At 46.0% G+C, this 27165-nt stretch overlaps 1 protein-coding gene across 1 annotated transcript in view; it reads right to left on the reverse strand.

The window, feature by feature from the left end:
- WDR59 (WD repeat domain 59) overlaps nt 1–27165 on the reverse strand; it is a 43654-nt gene that overhangs the window by 6963 nt on the left and 9526 nt on the right. The window contains exons 6-19 of the mRNA XM_010292687.1: nt 25856–25944; nt 25276–25392; nt 24234–24311; nt 23033–23189; nt 21250–21329; nt 18940–19072; nt 16391–16515; nt 15335–15499; nt 14429–14524; nt 12877–13033; nt 11517–11586; nt 11096–11249; nt 1622–1755; nt 78–159 (exon numbers count right to left, since the gene is read on the reverse strand). Of these exons, the coding sequence (XP_010290989.1) occupies nt 78–159; nt 1622–1755; nt 11096–11249; nt 11517–11586; nt 12877–13033; nt 14429–14524; nt 15335–15499; nt 16391–16515; nt 18940–19072; nt 21250–21329; nt 23033–23189; nt 24234–24311; nt 25276–25392; nt 25856–25944 (1637 nt within the window). The remainder of the gene's footprint in view (nt 1–77; nt 160–1621; nt 1756–11095; nt 11250–11516; nt 11587–12876; nt 13034–14428; nt 14525–15334; nt 15500–16390; nt 16516–18939; nt 19073–21249; nt 21330–23032; nt 23190–24233; nt 24312–25275; nt 25393–25855; nt 25945–27165) is intronic.

Genomic DNA, 27165 nt, shown 5'->3' on the forward strand with positions numbered 1-27165 from the left:
TGGGTATCAAGGTGACAGCACAAGCCATTTGAGGGTAACACGGCATGCTGAGGAAGAGGTCTCATTCAACGTCATACCTGTACGAGATCCCTCCGTCCCACAGCCAAGGCTGAGGCAGCATTCTTCTGGCAAGTCTCCTGGATATTATTCACATTCAGTCTAAAAAGAAAAGAGATAGTTCAGCTCTGGTTGGCACATTACCTACAAAGGTAAGGATGGATGTGGGAAAGTGGTACTGGCAGCAGTGAGTAGCCCAGAACTTCCTGATCAATACGAGCCTGCTAGGATGGCCAGGATCCCATCCCTTCCTTCTCTGTTATTCAGGGGTCACTGCCATCCTTCACCCGTTATTCATCTTCACGTCAAATCCAGCTCCAAACTAGCTGGGATTGATCCTAAGAAGCACCATTTCCAAGAAGATATCGGATCAAACTTGTGCCAGGATATCACCCAAGCCAAGATTCCTTCTTGTCCCTAGAAGCTGGTGCCATCAGTTACACAGTCCTGTTCCCATTCAGCCTGTTGGTCTGCTCTGACTGACCTGGAGGGAGATGGCAGTACGCTGCGCAGGAGCAGGCTGGTCTTCAGCCTGTTCCCCAGTAGGATAACGCATTCACCGGGGACTCTCCGAGAGGCTGGCAAGGTGGGCTGGCAAGGTGGGCACATGGGCTTTCCTGCTTATCGTCAGAAATCTTCCCGAGACACTTGACACTTTTACTGCTTAAGATCTTACAGCAAATGGAAAAGGGTCAGGCTGTTTACACATGAGATCTCCAGGGAAAAAAGTTCCAACAGGTCTTTTAAAGAACATTCTTTTTAATAATAGAGAAAAGAGAGAAGATTTTTTTTCTCTCTCTCCCCTGCCCTTTTAAAAAGGGAAGCCTGCTTCTTCTCTGAATGTTCATAGACTGGAAATTCTGTGAAGGGCCAGACAGTATTACCAAAGCTAAGGAAGAAAAAAATTCAGGAACAGAGATTTTGTAACTATCTGAATTAGATGGTTTGGAAAAAGCAGCCCCTTGTTTTAGAAAAAAAAAAAAAAACAACCCCACACAACACACAAAACAAAACCAACAACAAAAAACCAACAAAACCCCCACAGAACTTCTCCATCCTCCACATCAAAGCAGAAGAAATTGTTGTGCAGACATTGACATGTAGAACTAAGTCCACAAGCGAACAAGGCATTCCCAATATTCCTGAAATTTAAAAGCCTTATGAGTTAGTAATAATTTTATAGTATGAAAATGTGCATGTATTGGGATTTTTAAGCCTGTACATTTAAGTGTGGAGTTTAACATCAAATTTGAAAATTGGTAATTTCTCTCTTTAGCTGACAAAAACCTGAACCTGTAAGATTTGCAGTGATGATGCTGGAGTATCGGTTCAAACTCTGCGTAGAATACCATCACAAATTTCTCCCATCACACTTTTCAGATTTATAGGAGGCAAGACCCCTCTCACAGGCAGAGAGGGATACCGTAAAAAAGCAGCAAGGCAAGAACAGAGGAAGAAGGTACAGAAACATTCAAAGATCAGTGCAGACTGATTTCAGGATTAAAGCACAGCAATGTGAAAATCAGCTGCTTTCATTTGGGAAAGGATGCCAGCCTGTACTCACATGTAGAGCTCTCCCAGCAGCTTGTGGACAGGCAGCAAGCAGGAAATATCTTGGATAATAACTTTCCCAGCAGCTTTGATGGGCCGGTTGTTGGCCTCTGTCCCTTCTCGTTTGCTTTTCCACCTCCTCGATTTCTGCAGAACAAACGGCAAAGTGTTACTGGGGAGGAGGACAGCAGGCTGCTTGGGCCAGGAAACAAAGCACTAGGGCCAGGAATTATGCAAGCAGCACCCAAACCTGCCTTTCAGAAGGCTCTGTGTTACCCTGGAAAACATCCATGACATGCTCAGGAGAACAAGCATCTCCATCTGTAGGAAGTGAAAAGCAGGTCAAGGCAGCGAGCTCAAGGTCAAACTCACTCAAAAAGTATTTTGTGAGTTCCCCTGTGAAAGCCAATAAGAGAACAAATCAGCATCTGGATGCCAATCAAACCTGGGCAGGTTTGGCAGGAGGACAGTTCAATTATCATTCTCATTAGAGGTCTGGGAACCCTCTGCACACAGACCACCGCTGACTTCAGCCAACGCTCAGCACAGAGGCACGTGGGAGGCAGCTTCTGCTTGTCCTTCACTTCAGGGCAAGCTGACAGCTCCAGACTGTCTCTTTTGATCTCCTCTTTCAGTGTTTGAGTACGTCCCTGTTTAGCATCAGGACAGGGTTCCCACCTCCTGCTTTATCAACAGCTTCAAAGAACGAACTGGCAGATGATAAAGCAGGGCCGAAGTTCTCCTAGCCAGGATCCTCAGCTACCATGCTCACAGCTACTTACGGCTGGCTCAGGACATAAGGGAGGTGTGGGCGGAGAAAGAAGAGGAATCGACACAAGGGAACGAAACCAAGAAGCCAAGATTCCCAAATACTCCCCGTAACAGACACAGAGGCCACCTTAATGCCAAGCTGCATACAGCTACCTTGGCCATGTGAAACACCGTAGAATATTTGGCTGGTATCTTGGCTCCTCACTCCAGGAGGGCGAGGAGGAGGGATGAGAGGATGTGCAGCAGCACAAGAGGCAGAAGGCACTGGAGCTCTACCAAGGGAAGCACTGTCTGCTAGGCAAGGCTCCTACGTGCAGCGAAGAATGCTTTGCAATGCTGCTCCCCTGTGGTGTGTTCCCTCACTGACACATGGAGTCGAGGCTCCTACACAGAAGTGTCTCCTGGTCATACTGAGTATGGAGGGTCCCCTGAGACACTTGTGGTGGGGCTTCCTACACCCCTATCTGAAGCAGAACAGTACCTTTGGAGGGGCCAGCAAAGTAGCCCTGTGCCAATGGCTCTGCACGGCTGGCAGAGCTTGCACAGGCAGCACATTGGTGCTCCTGAAGAGCAGGCTGGGCTACGGGAAGGGCAAATCTTTGGCCTGCAAACAGGGTCACCTCTACTGTGGATGTCAGGCCAGCTCTATGATGGCTGGGTGCCAAACTGCCTTTGACCATGATCATACAGTCCTGTGAGAACCTGGGCAGGCTTATCACAGCCACAATATGACCTTAAAAAACACCCTAAGAACCTTAAGAATCAATCCTTTCTTCACTGCCTGCCTGGCCCAAGCTTAGGCCAACATGCTGATGGGACCTTGCCATGCTGAGCACACCGCTAACACATGCCACAAGAGGAAAAAAGGATGTACTCCTGAAGTCGCTCTGGACACTGGGTGACCTAGGCTCAGAGGCTCAAGCACAGGCTTGACAGTAAGTGAAGAAGGAGTTTCAGACTTGAAGGAGGTGAAGGTGGATTCTTCCAGGGAAGCTCAAATGACAAAGCATCACCAGTTCCCCTGATCTTCCACCATTCCCCAGAGTAAAGAGGAGCAGAGCCTGCATGGTGCCCAATATTCAAAGGTACCAAACGCTGGTGGAAACAGTGCTGTCAGCATTCAGTGCTATGGAAAAGCTGGCTGACTGGGGCCTAATTTGGTTCTCTGCCACATCCCTCAAGTCTTAATTCATCCAAGCAGAATTTGCCTGCAGTATTTATCTGCTACATCATTCTGAAGCTGAGAAGTATTATGCAGTGGAAGGTGGCTAGAATGCGTTCAGGTGGGAGACCAAACTCCCTTCAGTCCATCAGTTCCTAATCAAGGCACTGTTTGGATCCGCTCTGGCTCTCTTACCATTGGGCAGACTACATCTCTTTGGATAACACCTAAAAACATAGCTACCCTTCCTGTGTTGAAGGATGTGGGCTGTATTACAACAAGGTTCCCAAACAACAGTGGCACTTGTGCCTCATTCCTTGTCAGGGCAGCCAAACACTGTCTCCTAGGTGCAGCGAGGAGCAGCTGATGCTGCCAAAACCAATACCTGAGCAAAGCTTCAGAGCCCCAGCACAATGACATGCCATCAGGACAAGAGCTCAGGCACTGTCCCGGAAGGGTTACCAGGCTCCTCACAACCAAAGCCATTATGTGTGCTGTGTCTGAGCAGGTATTTGAACCGAGGCTTGTGGATGCAGAACGACATTCTGCAGGGCTATCACCAAGGGCTTCTAGGGCTTGGCAGGTAATTTGGAGAGCAACTTGCCACCTCCTGACCATCTGTAAGTCTGCTGCCCCCACAACTCGCAGCCGATGGAGAGTTCCCTCTGACCACGGCAGGTTCACTGCCTCGTCATCAGGAACAGATTCAACCTGCTCCTGCCCTCTGCAAGAGCGGACTGAAGAAGCCTCCCAACAGGCGTTTCAAAGACTAGAAACATGGACAACACATACCACTTTCCACAGGTAATTCAGTCACGTCTTTTTGGGAGGAGAATGACAACAAATGAGGATGAGGATGAGAATGGAAAAGAGATCCCATGAATGGTTTCCACTGCTTGCTGTTAGCATATCACCAGACAAATGAAGACACTAGATGCATCAGAATCCCCTGAAAACTTGGACTCACAACAAAACCGACCCGTTTTCTTCCTCTTAGCACTGCCTATTTACTGGTAAAAAGGGAACCCCTAATTCTTTACTGGTGCAGCTCCTGGAGTAGAGTCAGTCGATGGCCATATGCCTTGCCAATACTACACCTCCACAACCACTACTTCTGCCCCTTGAGCTGTGACAGAAGAAAATCCACACGTTTAAAATGTCTGTTTTTTTGCAATTCAGGTTTGCCTCAGCTACAGCCAACAAAGGGTTAGAAAAAAAAATACAATTAGAAGTATGGGAATCATCATGGATGAGGTAAAGCTCATCGCCATTGACAGCAGAAGCTCTACTTTGAACCAAATAATTGCTGGTGTTAATTTAAAGGAGTAGCTCTCCACCAGGCAATATTTGAGCACTTTTAAGAGGGATTACCAGAGGCAAGGAAAGCACTCTAGCTTGGGTCTCTCTGGCAGTGCTAAGAAGCTCCCACTATGGTGTTATCAAAAGGTGTCACCAAGACACATGGACATCAGGGTAGAACAGAAAACACATCTGTTCCTAGGGGCTGCAGCACAGATCACAAGGGGGAGCAGGGAACATAACGGTTGGAGCTGAAGCAGAAATCAATAAGCGTGCACCAAGCTAACTACTGGCAGCAGAAGGTCAAAAACACAGGTCTTCTGCACTGTCCCCAGTATTTCTAGCTCTTTCTGCTGTCTAGAATCCATGCCAAGGAGAACTGCATCTACCCAGCTGCTCCTGAGAGTTTAAGGAGAAGAAGAAAAGAAATAAAATAGCTACAGTGATAGCAAATTAAGGCTCATCAAGTTCCTCAGAGGAGCAGAAGGAAAGAAACCAGAGCATTTATGACAATCATGGGGTTGGAGGTGACAGCAGGGAACAGCACTGAATAATGACTAAAAAAGCTAGCCTGCACCTGCACTACCATACCCAAGGCTGTAATTTGCTGCAATCTGAGGTGATAATGATGGCAGTAAATGGGTTACATGTAGAAACAGATAGCCCAAGAATAAGCCACCAACTGCTTCGTAGCAACCACCATCATCACTGCATACTCAGCAGAAATAGTTACAAAATGCTGCATGCCTGCTCGGAAAGGATGCTGAACAGTTGGGTGTGTGTGTCTTTGGATCCTGCTGAGGCAGGCAGCGCTGTAAGTAGCATCATGAAATGTAAAGTGCTGTTTCACATAAGCATATAAGGGTTGCGGACAGAAGGGAACAGACTTGATGCCAAAGACTGAGCTGCAGTAAGGCATTTACAAAATAAAAGAGTTAAGCCTGCTCAAAGTTAGGTTAAAGCTGCTTCTAATATTATTTTTTTTCATAAGATTTAAAAATTTCTGCCTCCCTGCAGAAAGCTACGCTCCTTTATTCTGAACAACTGCCTACAGATTAACTCCCCCATGCAGGTCACGCAGCACTGCCTGGATTTTCTCTTCAAAATAATCAACATTTACTATTCCAGCATCTCCCACAGTACCAGCCAACTTCCACAAAGGGGCTAAGAAATCTGAGGCACTTTTGAATCAAGTGCCCCACAGCAGGAGTATTTCGTTATAGCTTCCATCAATGAATAGCTGGCACCTGCCCTAAAGCACAGGCATTTCTGAAGTGGAGGCCAGTCATTACCTAGAAAAAAGGAGGAATTATTCCTTCTTCTAGATTTGCTGAGCCCTTGCTTCCCTGAGCACCTTCAGCAATGCTGAGCCCTTCTTCCAGAACCTGGTCCGCACAAATAATCCACACCTCTCTTTGTGCATGCCTGCATCCTCGCCGTGGGCACTATTGCCCACTTGAGAGAGCATCATTAGCCTCTTTCAAAGGTTATCCACAAATACAATCGGTTCTTCAAGGCTTGGACTAATCCACGTATCATTTTTAAGTATACTTTACACAAAATTATAGCTTTATCACACCACTACTTGCTCTTCCTTCCAAGCCAGTTATAACGGAATTAATGGCCCTTTGTGCACAGGGTGTATTCCTTGCTTGGTTTTCTTTCTTTCTGTCTGTTCCTGATCAAAGACAGAACTTCATTTCTTGCCTCCACTGCTCACATTTCTTTATTAGCTCTGTGCAAAAACCCTTGATGGAGTCAAGTAAATTACTTCTTGTTTCTTTCACCTATTATTTGCTAGTGTAGTCTTAGAGCTGTTGTAATTAGGAAGGCTTGATCCTATTATACCAAGTTAAATTAGGTGTTACAGGATTCTATTTTATTCCCTGCTGTCTTATGAAGAGATAGCATGAAGGACAGCAGCTGTGAAAAACCACTTGTTCACACAGCCATTAAGAAAAATGGACCTAAAGAGATCATCTTTAAATTGAAATGGAGTTTTCTAATCTTTGCCTATGCTTGGCAGATGAGTGATGAGATAGCAATTGCCCAAATTTACAGCACAGCTTGAGCAACGCTGGTGTGATCAAGATGTTCAAGCCTGAGGGACATGTGGACCTGACTAATGGAAAACAACTGTCAAAGCAGTCTCAGAAGGGCAGGTGCCAGGAGGAGGGAGTACCTGCCAGGTAGTGCAGCCACTCGAACTTAATACAGGGTGGTGAGATACCAAGGACCTGGAGAAGACCACAAATTAAGGAGAAATTCTATTTATTGCTTCAGGAAACAAGACTTTATGGTGCATTGCACTGAGAATAGGCAGCTCATCTTAATGAGATGACAGATTGTTGTCAGCAACTCAACCAGTTTGTTTCTTCCACAGCTCTTAAGTGACCCTCCCTCTCCAGCAAGGCTTCATCTTTTTCAGAAATGAGGTGCTCTACTGTCAGTCTCATCAGTTGGTTGATGATGCATAATAATCATTCAGCTCCTCTGCAATGCCCTCTCTGTTTTGTGTAAGAGGTCGATCCTTTCTTACACTTCAAATTGCTCCCTGGCATCCCTTCCTGACTGCTAGGTCAGGTACAATAGGCACGTTGTAGGTCAGTATTCGCACCCTTCAGACTAGTGTCTGCTCCTGTCCACTTACACGTGCATACAGTCTTACTGAAGCCCTAGGCCCTGTGTGGAGTGCAAGTCCCCCACCTCTGTGCAGGTTACTCAAAGGCAGGCAGGTGGCATTTTATTCTTGGGCCCTTGGGCTGAAGACAGGGTTATATCAAGGACAGTATTAGCACAGCGCACAGTACCGGGAAGTCGTTAATTGCTTGTATGGACCAACGTCGCCGGGCAGAACGAGGAGACATCTGTATGTGAAAACATTATACCCAGGAAAAGGGAAGAAAGACACCAAGAAAATTAAAGACAAAGATAAATAAACTGAAAAGTGCCTTGAACCAGCAGAGTAAAAGATACCATTCCCAGTGGTTCTGTTACACAACGAACAGTTGCAAACAAAGATTCCCCCCCTTTCATCCACACACAATTGTACTATACAACATTACCTACGGCCCTGGCAAAGCGAGGACTGCTGTGTCTGTGCCCCACACCAGCCTCCGTGGAAGACTTCAGCAACCACAAATTAGAATGAAGTCTTCCACACAGAGTTGTATTACTGCAAGAAGCACCCAACTGCAGTGATGTGACCTTGTTTATACCAGGAATTAACAGCAGAGCAGAGGACAACACCCTGGTGCCCGCCATGCCAGGCTCCTACTCTAACCAGTTTTACTCCTCTTGGCTGAAGAGGAAGGCAGCTAATACAAACTGCATCATTTTTGACACAGCTGTCCAGTGCCTTGGCACAGAAATCTGCAGGAATCTAAAGACAGACTCCTTCTTACTCAGACATCCCTTTAACATTCAGCATCCTCCAGGACTTCATTCACTGGAACCTGCTGTAACTGTTCACTTTAATTTTAAACAATGAAAGCCACATGTCAGGATATTAGAAGGGATGTAGAGACCCTGCTACTTGGCAGGGCCATGTAGAAATTGCCTTTATGGGTTGAGGAACTCATTCAGGTTGAGCGAACAAATTCACTGATAGCCTCATGCAGAATAGCTCCAAAGTAGGCTTTCATTACGAACTTGCAGACATTTCATTAAGTACTCAACGCATTATTATGGCAACAATAAATGTGATCTCTCAAAGCACATTACTGTGTGCTCACTTGAAAAAAATTTCTGTTATAGTTCTGCAAGAGTCAACACAAAAAGGGAAAGAATAGGGTTTTTTTGTGTTGTGTGCAATGTATTTTACACTTAATTTTCAGCTGATGATATGCAGTCAGGACCTCCAGCTATGCCTTCAGCCTCTACCTTCCCTTGCATCTCAGTGCTGGGAGAACCCTGCAGACAGGGAGCCAAGAGGTGAGGCTGGCTGCAGGGCCTCACAGAAGGAGCGAGGAGAAGACTGCAGCCTTGTGCTACACATTCCTCCACCAGGTCTCACAAGAGAAGGAGAAAAGGATTAGTAGAAGGAAATTCAGTATAGTGCAGAAGCAGCAAAACTAAGCGCTACAAACTCCTGCTCTCCTGTAGGCAGACACTGCTGCTAGCCTACACTGCCGTGTGCTGTGAGTTTGAGAAGTCTGCAAGCAGGTGGCACCAGGCAAAGTCTGAGGGCTGTCCTGAGAAGCAGCAGTTTCCAAGCCCTGCCAAATTCCCCGCTGGGAAACATGAGGACACCTCAGTCACCACCCCTGTGTATGGCTGTCCCTCAGGCAAAGCTGAGCTGCACTCACATTTCCTGTCTAGCAATGCACAAATTCTGCTTGTTTGCTAACAGTAGCGATGCCAATCGTTGCTACATCAGATTTAAATACCTGGTTATGGCTGACAAATTCAGTTTTGTGGCTGAAGTTACATAATGTGAGAGTTTAACACACAAAATTTCACCTTTCATTTAATGCAAATATAAAATCCAAGTTTCAGAGCAAGGAGATAACTAGAGTCAGAGTCTGGGCTTTTTAAAATCTTCTCAAGGAAATTACATAAAAATATGTAGCATTGATCTAACAGGCCATGACATCAACTCCTGAAGAATCAGAAAAATCATTGCTGAAGGGAGATACAGATTTTTGGGCTTTTTTAAAAAACTATTTCATCTGCAAGAACATTCAAGCTAGCTCCGTGTTAGGGCCCTTACACTTCTTCCAACCCAGCATGCCAGGAGGTAGCTTGGCAGAGGGAAGAGGAACATAGGCATTTTCTCTGTCTTTCAGCAGATATGGCTACACACGTGCTTTGTTCTCTTGACTTTTTTTCCCCCCGACAAAAATCTTGTCACCATCAATACAAGGGCTGAGGAGACAGGTCACATGAAATTGCACTAAGCTGCTCCCACATGTTATTTTTAATCCTGCCTGTCACCTTAGAGAGCTGCATATCAGAGACAAGCACACTGCAGAGGAGAGAGGTAGCTTTTTAAATAAACTCTCCTTGCTACAACAAACTGTAATTCTTGTACCAGGCAGCACTATTTTCTCTTCTCATCAAAAAGAAGTTTGTCTGGGAAAAAAAAACAGAACGAGGACTCAAGAGACCTTTGGGGGCTATATGGAGGCAAAGCTTGCAACAGAGAGGGAGGCTTGCCCCATGTCTGGTAGGTGTAATGACTAATTCACATCTCGTAAGCAGGACAGTCCCAGAGGGGTCAGTGGTCATGTCCAGCACTACTGGAACATTAAGACCTCTTTCAGTGCCCAGCAAGGATAAGAGCTCAGGGCTCTGACCTCCCCTCTGCTCCCATGACAGCAGTTCACAAGCTCCACTGCAGCAGAGTGCAGACAGCTCTCGGCTTTCCTTGGAGTACCTGGAAGCTCTCCGTTGCTGCAGCAAATGTGTGCCCTCCACATGGACAAGCTACTCGAATGCCCTGAATTCTCAGGCTGTTGGTGGAAGCTTACCATATTTTTGTAAGCCACTTCACCCTCTGCCAAAGCACAGAGAGTTTGTTTCTGAACAAGCTGCATAGCCGATTACTCCCACAGCATCTGCTCTGGGCATATCAGGCCCTCAGCTGCTTCAGAACTACCTTATGGTCATCCTACGATTACCAACAGATCTTCCTCACCCACTATATCCTGGAAGGAAATGATCCCACTCTCCCCCAAAGCCTTGCTTGTAAACACCAATGACAGCAAGACCTACACCTAAAGCAGTAGTACATGGATTGGAAGATCTTTGGAGAATCATGTAGGAATGATTTTTGTTTAAGACAGTCCAGAGGGGTAAATATCCCTGAGACATCTGTAATAGAAATAACCCATATATATAACCCATAATCCAGGAGAGGTTGCCAGTAAGCTGCAGAGAGCCACAACTCTTTGCAGTTACATACATCAGGGAGTGCAGAGAAAAACAGAGTTGCCTATATGTACTTGTCTGGAGACTACAACTTCTTAAGTGTGACATTTTTAGCCCTATGTAATGCAAAGGGAGACAGGAAGCTGTGATGGTCAGTGTAGAGAGATACCAAAATAAGCAGGTCAAATGCTAGAGAAGATCAGTAAAGAAGCTACTAATAGGAGATAAATCCATGAGATATTTTGACAGAGCTGCCTGTAAAACGATGCTTTCTTGAGAGGAATATGAAGCTTCTGTTACCCGCAATGCTCACAGCTATATGAAAGGAATACAGATCACAAAAGCTGAAGTGTTAGGAAAGGCTTTTTGGTCTGGTACTCTTACCCTCTCTTTGTAGTAGAAGGAGCTAATGGACACCTGCTCCTTCTCGCTGCGTGTCGGACTCCCGCTGTACAAACGCAGATTGCCTGGAGTCTCTGTACGGATCTTCATTGGAGTAATGAGGCCACTATGGTATGCTGATAAAGCTGACAGGGACCTAGAAACAAGAGAATACACTTTCAGGAGCTTTCACCCACCAATTGCCCTGGAGGCTCACACCATTATCTCCACTAATCCAAGTAATGTTTCAGGTGTGTTGAGGAAAGGGTCTCTGATAAGGGACGAGCCTCTCCATGACAAGGGCACAGCTAACACTAATGGTCAGTACTTTCTGAGGGTCAGTAGCTCTAGTGTAGGATATGATACTGCCCTGCCTTCCTGCCCATGACAGCAGTACACCTCAAATGCGATGCAGGGTACTCACCTGGGGGTAGGCTCCGTCGGGGACACCGCGCGGTGCATGGTCATGGGTCTCGTGAAATACACCAGGTACCCTGAAGGGACAGACATGGCATAAAGATCATGCAAGGAGAAGCAGATTACCCAGGGGTGGTTTACACAGGGAAACCTGGTTGCTTAAGGGAGAGTCAAGGGGCTGGGTGCCTATCCACTACCTTGAGTGCTTTTAAACAACAAACAGACAATCTCATATTCTCAACCCAAATCTAACTCCTTGTAAACCCATTAAAGAGCATGTTTTGTTGAGCATGTCTTAAAAGCACCCACTCGAGTGGCTTACAGATGTTAAAGAAAAGACAGTAAAAGAAAATGAGCAAATACAGTCTCATGTTTTAACTCTTCACCAGAACTTGTCAAGCGTTTTGATACTCTAGAGCCAAGTGAAGTGATGTTTAGCTATGCAGAGAAACCACTGCAGCTTGTACGACTCTTCTCTTCAAAATGATAACCCAAGCCGTCTGAAGCCAACTCCCAAGCACTCTCTCACAAGCCTTCCCCCATTTGTTACAGCATCTCCAGTGTCTTCAGTCACTCGCTCTTGCAAGAGTTCCAGGACTTCGCAGGTTTCACTGAGCCTGTTCAATGCAATACTACTCTGTTTTACTTTTGCCAGGAATTCGGTGAGGCCTGTACAAAAAGCAGCTTTCAAAACATGCTCAAATTCGGACACAGTCAGGTCCAGAGCAGGCATGCTTGCATCTCAAACAGCTCAGTGAAACTTAAACAGCTCTTACTCAGACCTTAACCTGTTTTTTAAGGATGGTCTTTGCACTGTACACTCTCCTGGAAACCTGGACGTGATTGTACCCCATCTCCCATTTAGCAGAATTTTCCCAATGACCTTGGGAAAGCTATTTTGGACAACAGATAGGGTGCAGAATGAGAAAAGAGTAGTTAGTAACAAGAATATGATTTCAGCAAGGAGCAAGTTCAACACCAAATCACAGGAATTTTGTGAAGACCAGAATATGTCCAGCAATTTGATGCTGGTATGAGAGAACTAGGCAAGGGAACCAACTATTCCCAGTCCTCTGTAAAAGAGGAGGTCTGCCAATGCCTCTGGCATGCCACAAGCCGAAGGCCATCTCTTCAACTAGCCCTCGATTTCCAAATCCTAAAAACCCGCATGCAACACCAACTGCAAACAGTTGCTAACTAGTCTCATTAGCTATAAATTTATCATAACATCGCTACTTCAATACTATTTCTTACTCATTGTATGGCAGTGACCAAAGCCTCATCTGGTTCAGAGGCAAGTGTTCCCCAAGACATCAAAAGGTCCATTCCCCAGGTAGCTGTTGTAACATATCAGTGATGGGGCTAACCTGCACCACAGAACCTGGCTCCAGAAGTCCGTGGAAATGGGATGTTAGAGTCCTGGTAGGAGCCATAGGCATTGGAGACCCGAGCAAACGTAGGCAAGGGGGGTGTTACGGAGTTTGACAAAGCATAGGGATTGCTGGATGTGCTGTCCTCTTGGTTCTGAAACAGAAGTTACCCAAGGTCACACTCCCGCTGCCAAAGGAAAGAAACCCAGCCAGAGCACTGGATATTGCAGTGCCAAGCAGCATCATGGAAGGTGCTCATCCTTTGAGCCAGAGCAGATCAAGCACAGAGCATGGCTACTGCTCCGGCTGCAAAGGCACTTGCAATCACATTTACCTTTGAGGAAAGGGCTTCTCTGGCTGCTTGTCCAGAGATTTCTCTCCCACCACAGCCATGTTGAGATACGGAGCTTAACTTGGGGTGAAACAGTATGACTCTCAACACAGGGAGCTGAGCTAAACCTGATACCTCAACGATGCAAGTGAGACAAAGTCTCCTTAAATAGTAATACCACACAACTGTGGGAAGTCAAATGCAGGTTGGGAGTCTTGAAGTGAGGAAGGCAGGTGGCGTGAAATACTGAGGGACCTTAGGCCCATCCACAGGAATTCTGGCAGAATCCGCATTTATTTGGATAAAGAGTACTACAGCTTAGGTTTAAAAGAATTCTTTAAAGGCAGTGGTGCCTGGCTTGAGTCATCAGATTTCCATACAATGGAGAAAGTTCCCACTCTTACAACATTACCACTGAAACCAAACAGAATTAAGCCTTTCCATGTAAAAAAAGCCCTTCATTTGTGATGAATAAACAAAACGTCTTGGAAAAGAAACCTGAGCAGACTCTCCAATCTTATCCTGAATACTAAAAACACCCACTCTGGTACACTTCGCCCACACACAGACCTAATACCTGACACTGGGATGCTGAGCAGGTATCACAGGTCTCTCCGCTAAGGGCAGAGTGTGACTTGGATTTATCTGCAGTATCATCCCCAAAAAACCTCAGCACAAAGCTTCAGAAATAAAAAAAAAAAAAAAAAAAAAGCTGTGAAAGTCTGTTAAGTAAAGAAAACAAAGACCCTAGAATAGGACTAGCAGGATCTTTGACCAGAACTGAAGAGGTAAAGACATCTGCCATTCTTGTCTTCAGACAAGAATGAACCCATCAGCTCCCTGAGGCCTTTTATCTTCTCTCACAGATAATAACCATGCCCTGGCACTCAGTGAGAGATACTCTGAGCTGGGAAGCTACCATGCACTACACTAAGATAATCCAACCCCCAGTCATTCCTGATAACCTGACTACCAGTGAGCATGCAGAGTTCCCCAAAGCAGCAAACCTTCAGGGCCTGATCTTCAGAAACAAAACACATCTAATTATCTGCTCAGTTTTCTTCAACATTAACCAGAAGTGCTTACACAAATGTAATGGCCAGTCACAGGGGTCTGTTTACATGTCTAATGACGCCAGACTCTCACTGCAGAGTCAGAAGTCTGGGACATAGAAGACGACAACAAACTAGGGCAGAAAGTCCATGCAGCTCTCCATACCACAACAGACTCCAGCCAGGAAACCAGCTGGCGCAGGCAGGGCTCCAGGCAGCTTTGGTTCCGCTTCACTTTCTGCAGAGAAGTGTCTTTCAATATCTGGAATACATAAAAGATGCAACTTGAGTCATGGTTACATCCACACCTTCCCCACATCCTTTTTTGTCTGCAGAGCAGCTAAGATGCGAGGATCTGGAGAGGCCAAAGACATCCCGTAACATCCACTGGAGCCACACTGACCCTCCGGTGTGCTGTGAGGAATGACTGAGCTTTGATCAGAGCACTGAGGGTTCAGCACACTCTGAACCAGGATTTGGGCTTCTATATTACTGTATAGAACACAGCTCATAGGTTCTACACCAGTCTGTGACAAACTGAGGTTTTTTTTCAGGAAGGAACCCAAACTGATCCATCTACTTGCTGCCAGGGAAGGGATTTCATCAGCAATAGGACTTCCTATGCCAGATGATCAAACACCTGGTCTGGAATTAGCAGGGCCCATGTAAAAAGTCCTCTCATTTTTAAAACAGTTTGTGGAGGAGAGCAAAGAGCTCCCAGCTCAAAAATACTATCTTTCTGCAGCTGGATGCTTAGCTGGTCATTTTGTCTATTATGGAGTTGGGGGTGACTGCATGAGGAGTCGGATACTATGGATCCTCCCGCAACATATATCACACAGGAATACAGTAGCAGTGAAGAACACATGTTCAAAAAAGCATCAGTGGAGAAAGGCAAATACCAGGCTGCAAGCCCAACAAAAACCTCATCCTAGGAGCTCCACAATGTATCAGTTCAAAGTGACAACTGGTATGTGTCCAGTAAGGTCAGATGTTTTATTGTGTCAGTAATCTAGACACCAAGTGTCCAGCATCTGTATATTTATGCAGACAGCATACACTCCCAACACACCTTCAGCAGCTTTGCCTTCATGGAGGCAGTGATCGACGTCGGGTTGATGAACTGGAAGGATGGTGCAGCATTATTGGGGTACTGGACAGGGAACATCACCAGCATCCTGACTCTGTGGTTGCCGCAGTGCACTGACACCGTACAGCTACGACTCACCGCATCCATCTGTGTGAGGAAAAGCAATTGCTCTGTAGTTAGATCTCCAAGGACTTTTACACTTATAGTGCCTTAAATTCATGCCAAGGGGCTGATTCCTCTGCACATTCATAAGACAAAGCCATGCCGTTCTCCAGTGCAGTGAACACAGTGACAGCAAAAAACCGCAGGCAGATGGGGACAGACTCGGCTCGCACCAGCAGACTGGCAGTCCGTCATGCGGAGAACACAGCCAGCCCAGGCTGCGCCAGGAATCAGGCTCTGCTCTCAAAAGCCACTGCACCCCAGCCCACTTCCCCTGGCTGTGGAGAGCTCCAGGCCCAGCCCAGCAGTAATATGCACCGTCTAAGATCATATGCCACTATATGTATCAGCCAGAAAAGTACATCAGGATCATGACATGAGCTGTGAAACCACAGGGGTGGGGAAAGGAGACAGGCAGCTGCTTCAGCCCTCCCTTCCCAGTACAGTGCTGTGCCTCCACCCAGCTTCCACGCACAGAGGAAGGTTTGGCATGTAAGGGAGATGCCAAAATTGAGGGAGAGAGTGCAGCATAAGGAGGGCTCAGCAGAATGGGTGCAGAAACAGTTAAATGAAATCAGCTGCATATAGTGGAACAAGTCACTTTCCACTCTGCAGTCTAGGCAGAGATGCAAACACCATCCAGCCTTCTAGGTTCCAGCACCAGTGTACTCACTGTGCTGAAATACTTCCATCACTCCCAGTGTCTAGGATTATCCTCTTTCCTACTACCCCTGGCCAAGAGGATCGCTACAACTCAAAATAAACCTTGTTTATAGACAGCAGTCACTGCAGCAAAGAAGGTTCCCCTCAAAAAGCTCTGATGGGCCAGCCTGCCCACATCCCTTCCTAAGAAGCCAGCAAAAGGAAACTCTTTACCTCCACATTGACATTTCGGATCTGCACATTGATCAGTGAAAACTCCTGCTGCAGTGTTTGAGGCAGTGCCAGTTGGTCCATTTTCTTTCCCACCAGGGGGTCATTCAGGAAATCTTCTCTTAAGGCTGTTAGGAAAGATGGACAACAGGTTGAGACAAGCTGTAATAGACAGACTTTTGGCACACGATGCCAAGAGGCAGCCAAGACAGCAGGCTTTATTCTGCTCTTCTGACACGTGGAGGTATGAGTTTTACCTGGCAAAGACCTGCAAGCTGGAGGGTCTCAGCTGTTGTTTAGAGAAAGGCTTCTGAGCCTTGCTCTTCAAAAAAACAAACCTGTCTGCACACAGGTTTCCCAGGAAGGTTACAGAAGCCTCCTGTACTCTGTACAGCCCTAAATAGTCTGTCTCTACTTATTTGAGACCCCTTCTCCTCCCTATACAGTACTGCCAGAATCACAAACAGCTGAACTGGAGCTTCTCAGTTCAGCGGGAAAGAACTGCTGCCAAAACAGCCTCCAGGAGGACCTCGGGTCTTTGGGACTCACACCCCACCACTCCTGGCTTTCAGGGAATGCTTCCAAAGCTTTGGAGAGAGAAGAGGGTATTTCTGGCCCTACAAGAGGCTTAATTCATTTGTGGCAGCCATGTGCATTTAATGTTGCAAAGCACCTTAGTGCTTTAATGGTCTTTAAAGAAGCACCTAAATGCTGCGTCTAGCTGTCCAGGAGGGCAGTACCCTCCTTTTATCGTCTCCTCCCATTCCCTTCCAATTAGTTTCTAATCCCCAAAAGCCTACATCTTTGTCTAGATTCCTAAAGATCCTTTATAGGCAGCAGCCAGTGAGGAGAGCTGTACACTGAAGACACAGCTGGTGGGCTTTCTGATTTATCTGCAGAACACACTTCTCTTCAAAGATGCCCCACAGTGCTTTACTAATACAACGTGGAGACTTTGCCTACAGCTGAAATGCAGCCACCTCTAGGGTGAAATATCAACAGCCCACAATAGCTTTTAGGCTAGAAGGAACTCAAATTCCTACCTAGGGACTTGCTTGTGCATTGATCCTGCAGTCGTGGTATTTGCAGCAAAATCCACCCTGCTACAGAAAAGCCATTTTTATTCCCTTTGGCCACAAGGGAAACCTTAACAGTCTGAACCAAAGCTACACCCACAGAAAGAGAAACCACACAGGATGTATGAATGTGACCTCATCAGGGACAGTGAAAGAGTTAACTCTCTCCTGTGGAAAAAGAGAGGTCAGGCAGCCTGAATGAGAACACAGCTCCCAGATGGAGCAAGAGAAGCTGTGCTTCCCCACACAGTAATGCTCATGGTGAGCACCGGGGCTCTTTTGATTACATTATAAAACCCTCACATAGACAGTGGTGCTGACAGCTTCTAGAAACTTGTTCTGCTGCCACATAGGACAGGTGGCAGAAAGGAACTTCACTGGGATTTGCTGGGCAGAAAACTTCCAGTTAGGAAGAAACATCTTCTCTAAGGGACCTCACAGCTGGCTCCTTTATTCAGAGGACAGATATTAGACCACTTCCTCCCCTTCTCTCCAGCTTGTTGGCAAGTCAAAGGGAGAATCAAATTGCTTTCCTGTAAGGGATGGCGATCCATTGTAGCACCTGCTTCAATACAGAAAGGAACTGCGAATTTAAACCCAAGCCAACACAAAGGCATGGAAGCACCCAATTCTTCTTCCTTGTTAGATATAGAAATATGTTTAGATAGCTTTTTCACATGCACATCATCACCACGAGTCTCAGCTGCTGCAATCTCTTCTATTCTGGTACTTACACTCTTAAAACACTAACATCCTGAATATTTAACTTGGCCAAAGCCTTAACCACATAAACCCTCCTTTGCATTCCTTCCAAGTCTGCCTTCTCTTCCATAAAGCCAAATCAATGCTTTCTCTTAAAGCCTTTGACCCATTCCCATCAGCAGTCAGAGGTACCATCCTTCCCCCTCTGCTCTGCCAGCCTTCAGCCACCTCTCATCAGCATACGATGAACAAAAATGCACCATCTCTATACTACTGCTGGTGGATGGGAGAAGACACCAGCAAGCATCTCCATGTTAGATCAGTTCACACAGTGACGCCAGCAGAAGTGCTTAGGTACTAGGCATGATGTAAGCAGTTTGCATCAGAGTGCCCGCCTTACTCATACGCTCCCCGCTTCTGTGGGCTCATGTCTCAGCTTCAGTTGAACTACCTTCTTATGAGCCAGAACTGACTTTCCAATTACCTTATTTTTGGCAGGAAGCTACAACTATAACCTAAAGATAATTCAATTAAATGCTACTAGTGACAAGAAACAGCTCTATTTTACAGCTAGAATGACATCACTGTGTTAGAGGAGAAGAGAAATTGGTAGGACCATCCTGAGAAACACCCAGTGTTGGGGATCCATTCATCTTTGAAACAGCATCACTTTGTGCTTTGCCTACAATGTTATTTTCTTATACCAGGGTGCATCATCTTCCCAATACAGAGAGAGCTGGTGTTTGAAGTTCCATGATCCGTCACTTGTCTCACCTTCCTCATCCACATGCCCAGAGTTATGCTGGGGCTCAGAGTCCTGGGGGTGAAGGGTCTTGTCTGGCTCTGGCAGATGAGAAATCCCATCGATGAGGTCCTCCACTCCATCCAGGATATCATTAGCACACAGCTGAAAAGAACAAACACACCCACTGGCTGCACAACAGAAACCAAGCTGTGCAAAGAGCCACCACTAAAATCGTTTCTCCAGGGAGCTGGACTTGCATCTGTCCATGCAACAGCCATGACTAAGACCTCAGCACTGTTTCTGTGACAAAGACAGGTGATCTTCCACTTTCCAGCATCCTCAGTTCTGTCACCTCAGACAGCCTGGCCAAATCTCCTGCTCACGTACAAAGCCACTGAATTGACATGGCTAGTCTAAGTAACAGAGGTTTTACTTTAATCAAAACTAAAGCTGATATGACTTTAATTCCTTGAATTAATTTGTCAAAGCTGGTTTTATTTTTTAGATCAGCTGTAATACTAGCACACTGTCTGCTTTTGATATTTATACTCCAGTAGGGTCTAGAGAACCAGGTACATAGTTGGGGCCCTAGTGTTCTAGACCCTGTATCAAAGGGAGACCATGAAAACTTCTGTTTTAAGTTCAGCACAAGAAAACAGGAAAGATGAAGAGAAGAAACAAGGGGACGAAAAAGGATAAGGGTGCAAATGTAGCAAATTACAGTATTTGTCATCAGCAACATGCCGTCACGTGTATAGTTTGATCCAGACAAAGACAAAAGAGTGGGAGCCAGCAGAGGAAAAGTAAAGGCTCTGACATGGATGAACAATTGGTTTAAAGACAGGAAAGAAATAAAATATAAACAAACATATCAGGTAGGAGTAAGGGGTCATTTTTCACAGAGAAGGTTTGTTACAGACCTGCAGGACTCCTGCAGGATCTGTGCTGGGAACACATGCTTCTCAACATATTCATTAAAAACCTGGAATAGGAGGTGAATAGGTTCATGACCAGGTTTGCTGATTCCACCAAGTTATTCAGGGTAGTAACAAGAGTGGCTGACTGCAAACAATCACAGGAGGACCTTACAGGAGTAACTATTAAAATGAAAGATGAACTTCAGTTCAGATAAATATAAAGCACAGGGGAAAAATGGCAAGTTCAAGCTGACTGAGGGAACATGATGCAGAGGCCAGACTATGCTGATGTTTTCACAGAATTATGCCCGACAATTTTAAAAAAACAACGTGAGTACTGAGAATTATTTGGAAAGAACAAAGTTCAGATCCCCATCCCGAAAAAATCTATAGTAGAACTGAAAAAAGGTCATGAAAGGCAAAAGGATAATCAAAGTTCTCACACAAGGAATGAAGTAAATCAAGACCTTTTGACTTGAAAAAGGAGGCAGCTGAGGAGGGATATGATGGAGTTCTACAGAATTATGAGTAGCACAGACAAGATGGCTGCCCATTTCACCTTCAATGTAATGAAACTAGCAGGTTACAAAATAAACAAATGAAAGGAGCTCTTTTTCCACACAACATGCAAAAAAGCCATGAAACTCCTTATCCATAGGATGTTTAAGATGACCAAAATTTACCCAGGTCCAAGAAGAGACAGAACAAGTCTATGGAAGTGAAACTCATCAAGCTCTGTCAAATACAGAGATGCCAAACTCAATGATCCTCTAATCCGCAAACTGCAGGAGGCTGGGAGGGCTTTTGAAAGAAACATCATTCCATACTTGCCTTGTTCTTATCCTCTTCCAAGACATCCACGGCTGAAGATGAGGCAGGGCAATATGGGCCATCGTGGCCATATGAACTTCTGATCTGACCCAGCACAGCAGATCTAGCAATTGCATCAGCAATTTGTAACTGCTGCCAGACAACAAAACAGGATTCACACTGCCTGCACCAGGCTAAGAGGCAATGGAAACAAGGGGAGGAAGTGGAGGGCACAATCCCTACATTTACCTGCTATCTAAAATGCCAAGAAAGAGACATACAGTCTTGCAGCCATGAAGGTAGCATCTTCAGAGGCAATGCAAGCAGTAACTGATCTCCACCTTCCCCAAATGACTTCTACGCTTACTGTCATACAACAAAGCGGCCTTGCACTTCCACAGAAGCTTTTGAGGCACAGACACAGTGGGGCCTTATCACAGGTCTCCTTGGGGATGTTTCAGGGCTAGAGCTAAAAAGGAAAGTGAAGCGGCAGCTGGCTGCTGTGTCTGCAGCTCTAGGATATCAGAGGAGTGACTGGGAGCACAAGGAAAGGGAGGTGAATCCAGCCTGCAAGAAAACTGTCTACAGTTCAAGAGCAAAAGTGTTACATACCCTCTGCAGCTGAGAGTCAATCCGCCACATCCGCAGAGTCTGATCACGGGACCATGTAACCAGCTGGTAGTCTTTCGAACCTAAAGAGGACAGAAACACTTACAGCTGAAAACAGAAACTCTCTCAGCCCTATGTTTAGTGTAAACACATTCAAGCAAGCCAGAAGAGAGATCCAATGGATAAGGCACTAAACCAAAAGGCATGGCGAATCCTTTTCTGCTTTGAACGGACGTAGGTGCATCAGCCTTTATGCCTTCCTGCACCATGTTTACCACACCTCTAAATTTACAGGTGAAAAACACAAATTAAGTGTAAGGAATGTGATGCAAGTTTTCCAACCAGGAATGAACAAGATCTACTACAATACTTAAATACAAGACATAATATAGTTGAGAAACGGACTTATTTTTACAGTAACTGTAAAGTCAAAATATAAATATCCTTAGTTCATTGTAGCTGTTTCAAGAGGCAGAGGTTTTAAAACATTTCTAAGCTGTGATGCTGGTTCTACCCTTCCCCCCTTTTTCCTTCTGAAACACTTGGATGATACCAAGACAAATTCAGTTCATAATAAAATACATCTAGCCACATACTATCTATCAACAGATCAAGGTACACAGACTTATTTATGCCCATGTTTAGGCCTTGTGATACAGTTTAAGGTTCCCTTGTAAAACAGCTGCTACGCTTAAGAACTTGCTGCCACACAGCTGCTTCCTACACCCCTCTGCTGAGCCACAGGGGCTGTCTAAATACAGCACGGCAGCCTCTGTGCAAGGAGATTTGCGCTATCTTGGTTGCCCCTGCACTGAAGCAGACTTGGAATGCTTGTATGATTGATTTATGTTGCTTGAGACAGGCATGACTTCCAGCCTCAGATGTATATCTATTAACTCAGCTAAAACAATACAACAGTGGTTCAAGCCTGCTTGAATGTTCATACACAAGCTGTCTTAGATTGCGCCTCCAGATCCTAAGACAGTTCTATATCGCTTTCATCTTTTTGAAAGAGAAAAGCAAATTACAGAGAAGAAAGTGACTTAACTGAATTGCCCCAGTAGCTGGTGTCAGAGGGCTGGACCAGAGCTTTTACATGGCACTGCAAAGCAGTGCCACAAGTGACACCAAAGCCAGACATGCTTGGTCTGTCAATGGCAGCTGAGGTGCTGGAAAAAAGCTGTGCGCTGTGTGGTTATCCAACCTCTAATACAGAATCTCCTATATTTAGCTGCCTACACTGGAAAATTCAGTCAGGATAGAACTCTAACAGCAGCCTCTCTATCCCACGCTCTTCTTCCCCTGCCTTTGCCAGCACACAGATAAGGTGGGTTTGCTGGTTTTGTGGTCTGGGATATGCTGGAGGCTGCTGATCCAGGCAGAGATGTGAGGGCTTAACTAGTTAGCGGGCAGCTCTGAGCAGTGGGAGGGTGCCTGCACTCATGCACCCATCTAATAGTTTGTACAATTTATTCTGAAAGACACATTTAAAAATAGACTCAACAGGAGAGTGGAAGCAACTAAAGACACCACTGACCCACTCAGCATTTGATGGATTTGCTTTGTTAGCATGGAAACAACAGGGCAATGCTCCTGTGGGCAGCGCCATAAAACAAGTATAAAACAGCTGTAGCTTGAGCAGGGGCAGGAAAGCCGGTAGGAGCTACTCCAAGGAAAGGCAAAATAGTGATAGCATAAGCACTGCAGCCAGGAGCCAGGCCTCCACACTGAGGGTTAGCCGATGGCCACGGTGCAGGGGAGAGCGCACATCCAGCCCTGAACTCACCTTCTTTCTGCTTCCTCCACTGAAACTCCAGCACCACATCATCATGTCCCACAAAAGTGTGGACAGGCGTGTTCAAGTCAAAGACATTCCAGAGAAGGAGACTGTTCTCCCGTCGGAGTTGGGGGACCATCACTGTCACCAGCCCATTGCTGAAAGGCTTGAGAGAGAAACACTCTTCCAGTTAGCCTTGGGGAGTGATGCTCCCATGCTGCTTTTATCACACACTAACTTTTGCCTTTTCCTACGAAGACCATGTGGGTTTTAAAGGAGCTCAGCACAAAACAGAACCAGGCCTAAAACTGGGAGGGTCTAAGGCAACTGTTGTGCAAAAACAGTGTCTTACAAGAAATAAGATGTAGTACACTGAGATAATCAATGCAGCTCACTTAAGATTAATCGTTTCTTTCCACTGCTTCCCCACTTTCCAGCTGTGAGGCTGGAGGGATTTCACCCTTGACTTTTCATATGGGATCCTTAGGTCAATTTGCCTGGAGCTGCAAGAACTGCTGCCTGGGGACTGAGCCCCAGCAGCTGCTCAGGGTCATGACGCTCAGAGGAACACTGGAACCCAGTCCTACACCCCCCACCATGGACAGGGAAAGGGGATCAAAGACTCAAGGCACAGCACTGGCTTCAGGCCAAATTCAGATGTCTGGGGAGGAGAACAAATATGACTGATGTGAAGAGCCTTAGCTTCACATGGTTGGATGCTTACTCTATAAAAGGCAACAGTTCTTGGATTTTATATGCTGTGAGAGCCTACTGTGGCACACTTGGAAACCTTGGGAGTAAGAGGCGGCACTCAGAGAGGCAGAAGCCTCCGAGCGGCAGAAGTTGCTCTGTGCAACAAGTACCAATACTGGAGCCGAGTGGAAAAGCAGGACAGCAAGAGCAACACCACTTTCTGAGTCTCCTGCTCCCAGAGCCAACCACTTGCACCTAGGTTCCCACCCCTCTGCCAGGAGGACGATGCCAAAGACTGGGATCTCACACTGCTAGTCATTCCTTCTCCCAAGTGCCCCCATTGCAGACATTGCTTTTCTGGGCCTTTTTAAGCATCAGGAAGGATTTTTACAATCAACTTAATCATGTCCAGCAGTAGAATTGGTGAGAAGCCCTTCAGCAGTTCTTCTTTATTTAATGTCTCTTTGTGCATTTGCTCTCGTAGCACAAGTGAGGCTGGTGGGAGTTTCTCACTCACTGTGTATCTTGCCTTCCAGACAGGAACCTGGCAGGGAAGGATATTGAGGTATTTCCGAGGCTGACGGTAATCCCAGAACTTTAAAAAAAAAAAACACAAACAAGAAACAACCACAAAAAGACAAGCAAAGGCAGGAGTCAGCTGGCTACACTTTCAGGCTGCAGTTTTCCATGTGGCTTGCAAATACAACAGAGCAAAAAACATGCCAGGGTGCCCACAGCATCATTAGTAATCCCATTCATTAACAGCAGAGATGGCCCCAAAGGACAAATATCAAGCTGGCAGCATCCCTTAGACAATGAGTGACTTGGGGTCATATTCACAGTGATCATAGCTTGAGTAATTAGAGCAGAGAGACAGGCAGCCAGCTTGGGCTTTCAGAGCTACAAGGTACCCTGCAGGCTCCCAGTCAATGTGCCAGTCCAGACTGGAGGCAGGCCCACCCTGCTGTTACTGCTAATTTTGTAATGAAGAATCTAACCTTTTGCTTTGCTAGAATACACATCAATTGCATTTGCCTCAGAGCTTAGCTAAATGTGGATGAACTCCATTTGGTTGACAAAGCACACTATTTCCCCTCAAGTAAATGGCCCCGCATGGCAATGCTTGCAGGGCAGTCTTTTATTGATAACCCACTTCGACATGAGTTTGGAAATGCCAGGGGCTGGAGTATGTCTCCCCCCAAGTTGCTGTAATCAGTTTGAGGCTAACAACACTGCATTTTGGGGAGAAGGCTGTTCTGCCAAGCATGACCAGCTCCCTTCTGGCAAGCAACAGGCAGAGGCACTTGTTTTCAGCTTCAATACTGCCCAAACCACCACAGATATGTGGCAAACATATGTGCACCCATCCTGAAATGACTTGTCTGCCCATTCTGTAAACACACCCCTGGCTCAACACACACAGGCTGCCAGAAATAAAATAATAAGCATCCAGATCTTGCCAATGGCAAGCACTCCCCAAGACTTCAGCAGTAGTAGAAAGGAATCTGCTCCACCATCCTGACATCTCCCAAAGCAGAAGTCCCAGAAGCAACACTTACTCTGACGGAGTTGTCCTGGCTGGAAGTGGCCAGCGTATACTCATTGTCAGGATGCCAATCCAGACCGTGGATTTTAGAGAGATGAGCTGCCAAGTACTCTACTGCAGTGCTGGGTTTCTGCAAGGAGAGACATTTTTCTTCTCAGCACAGGACTCCTGAAATTTGGTCTTGTTCTTTAGCATAACAAGAGCCACTTTAACAAGGGCAGGACAGGCAGGGCACCCTCCTGCTGGGAAAAGACAAATAGCTCAGCAAAAGTAGTTGAAGGAAAGGTCCTGTGAAGGTGTGGCAAATTCCAGTCACCAAGTGCAGCCCTGAACCACACTTTATACTCAGTAAAACAGTTAAGTACTAGGAGATCAAAAGCAAGATGTTAATGAACATGATTTCTGGGGAAGAAGGCTACCTACACACTTTCTTTAGGCTTGTGGGCTCCCAAGTCTCTCTACTTTAAATCAGCCCACAAGAGAGATTTGGGATAAAGTAGTACATTTTTCTCAGTATTTATCTGTGACCAGAGGGATCTCTGTATTGGGTAGGTGGGAATATGCACAGACTGCTCAAAAAACCCTCAGCTTACCCTTTTGTCCCATATTCGGACATCCCCATCATGGCTTGTTGCTAAACAGTTGGCATTTTTCTTATTCCATTTCACCTGGGAAGCTCCAGCTGCAGCACAAACAGAGCAGGTCAAAACAAGCAACTAAAAAGTAAATGGCCCTTAGAGGTCTACCCTTAGTAAACCCTAAGCCCCTTCCTGGGCTTAGAGCTGCTGCTCTTAGCACAGGAAAGGCAGTTTGGAGGAAAGATATCCCAGAAGCCAGCATGAAGGACAGCATGAAAATGTCTAACTCCTGATTCCTCAGCTGTTTGAGTCATGAAGATCTCAAAGCAAGAGTGTTCCAGTTACATGCTTAGAGATCTTCATCGCAATTTCTAGCCATGGGTTGTACCTGATTAAAATACTCATGTCCATTAGCTCAGATGGAGCAAATTCCTGCAGACAAGAACTGCAGGTTCATCATCGCCCTCCCAAATCCCTTTTGTTTTCATTCAGGCTGCTTCCAGGTACTCAAGGATTGATTCATTTGTCTCCCCAACACCCTCTATCCTATCCAGGGGTATCTATACAGGGAACCAGTGTTATTGACCTATTATTAAAATACATGTGTAGAAGGCTGCATTGCAGGTAGACCTCGTGTCTGGCCAGCTGGAGGTAGACCCACTGGGTAGATCAGAAGGCCCAACTATCAAAATACACCACAGAAGTCAAAGACATCACATAAAGGAACTGGATGATAGGTCAGATACAATTATATGATATCACAAGGGACTCAGTCAAGGGCCTAAAATCAGAAGTTAGTTGGTGATTTCTAGTAAGAAGCAAAATACAGCTTCAGTTGATGTGGATTGTTCAGATATTGCAAGAGAAATATATGTTCTGTTCATCCTTATTCTGCCAGTATTTTGAAAACATTTCAAGCTATCAGAAAGGTGAGGTCCACAAGAAAGCTAAACTGCTTTCTGTGCTCAGCCTGCTGCTATTCCCCACCTTCACTACCCACCTCCTGCTGCACAGTGAGCAGATTCATCCTGACAACCTGGCAAAAAGCTAGTCCAGGGGAGAAAAAGCTGCAAACAGGCTGCCAGTCGATTGATTTGATCCACTCACTGAAGGGTACACAAACGTCTGGACTAGCACTAAACAGAATTGGACATGGGAAGAAGGAAGCTTTCTGGGGAGCTAACTGCTGGGCTGGCTTGGCTAACCCTCAGCAGCCCAGGCACCAGAACCAAATGCTGCTTCTCTCTGACTCAGTAAGGTTTTGCATCGCTGCAATAGAGAGGTTTGCTGGCTGGGGGGGGAAGAGGAGGCAACGGAGGAGGGGA

The sequence above is a fragment of the Phaethon lepturus genome, unplaced genomic scaffold (genome assembly GCF_000687285.1).
Source record: "Phaethon lepturus isolate BGI_N335 unplaced genomic scaffold, ASM68728v1 scaffold17340, whole genome shotgun sequence".
Taxonomy (NCBI): Eukaryota; Metazoa; Chordata; class Aves; order Phaethontiformes; family Phaethontidae; genus Phaethon; species Phaethon lepturus.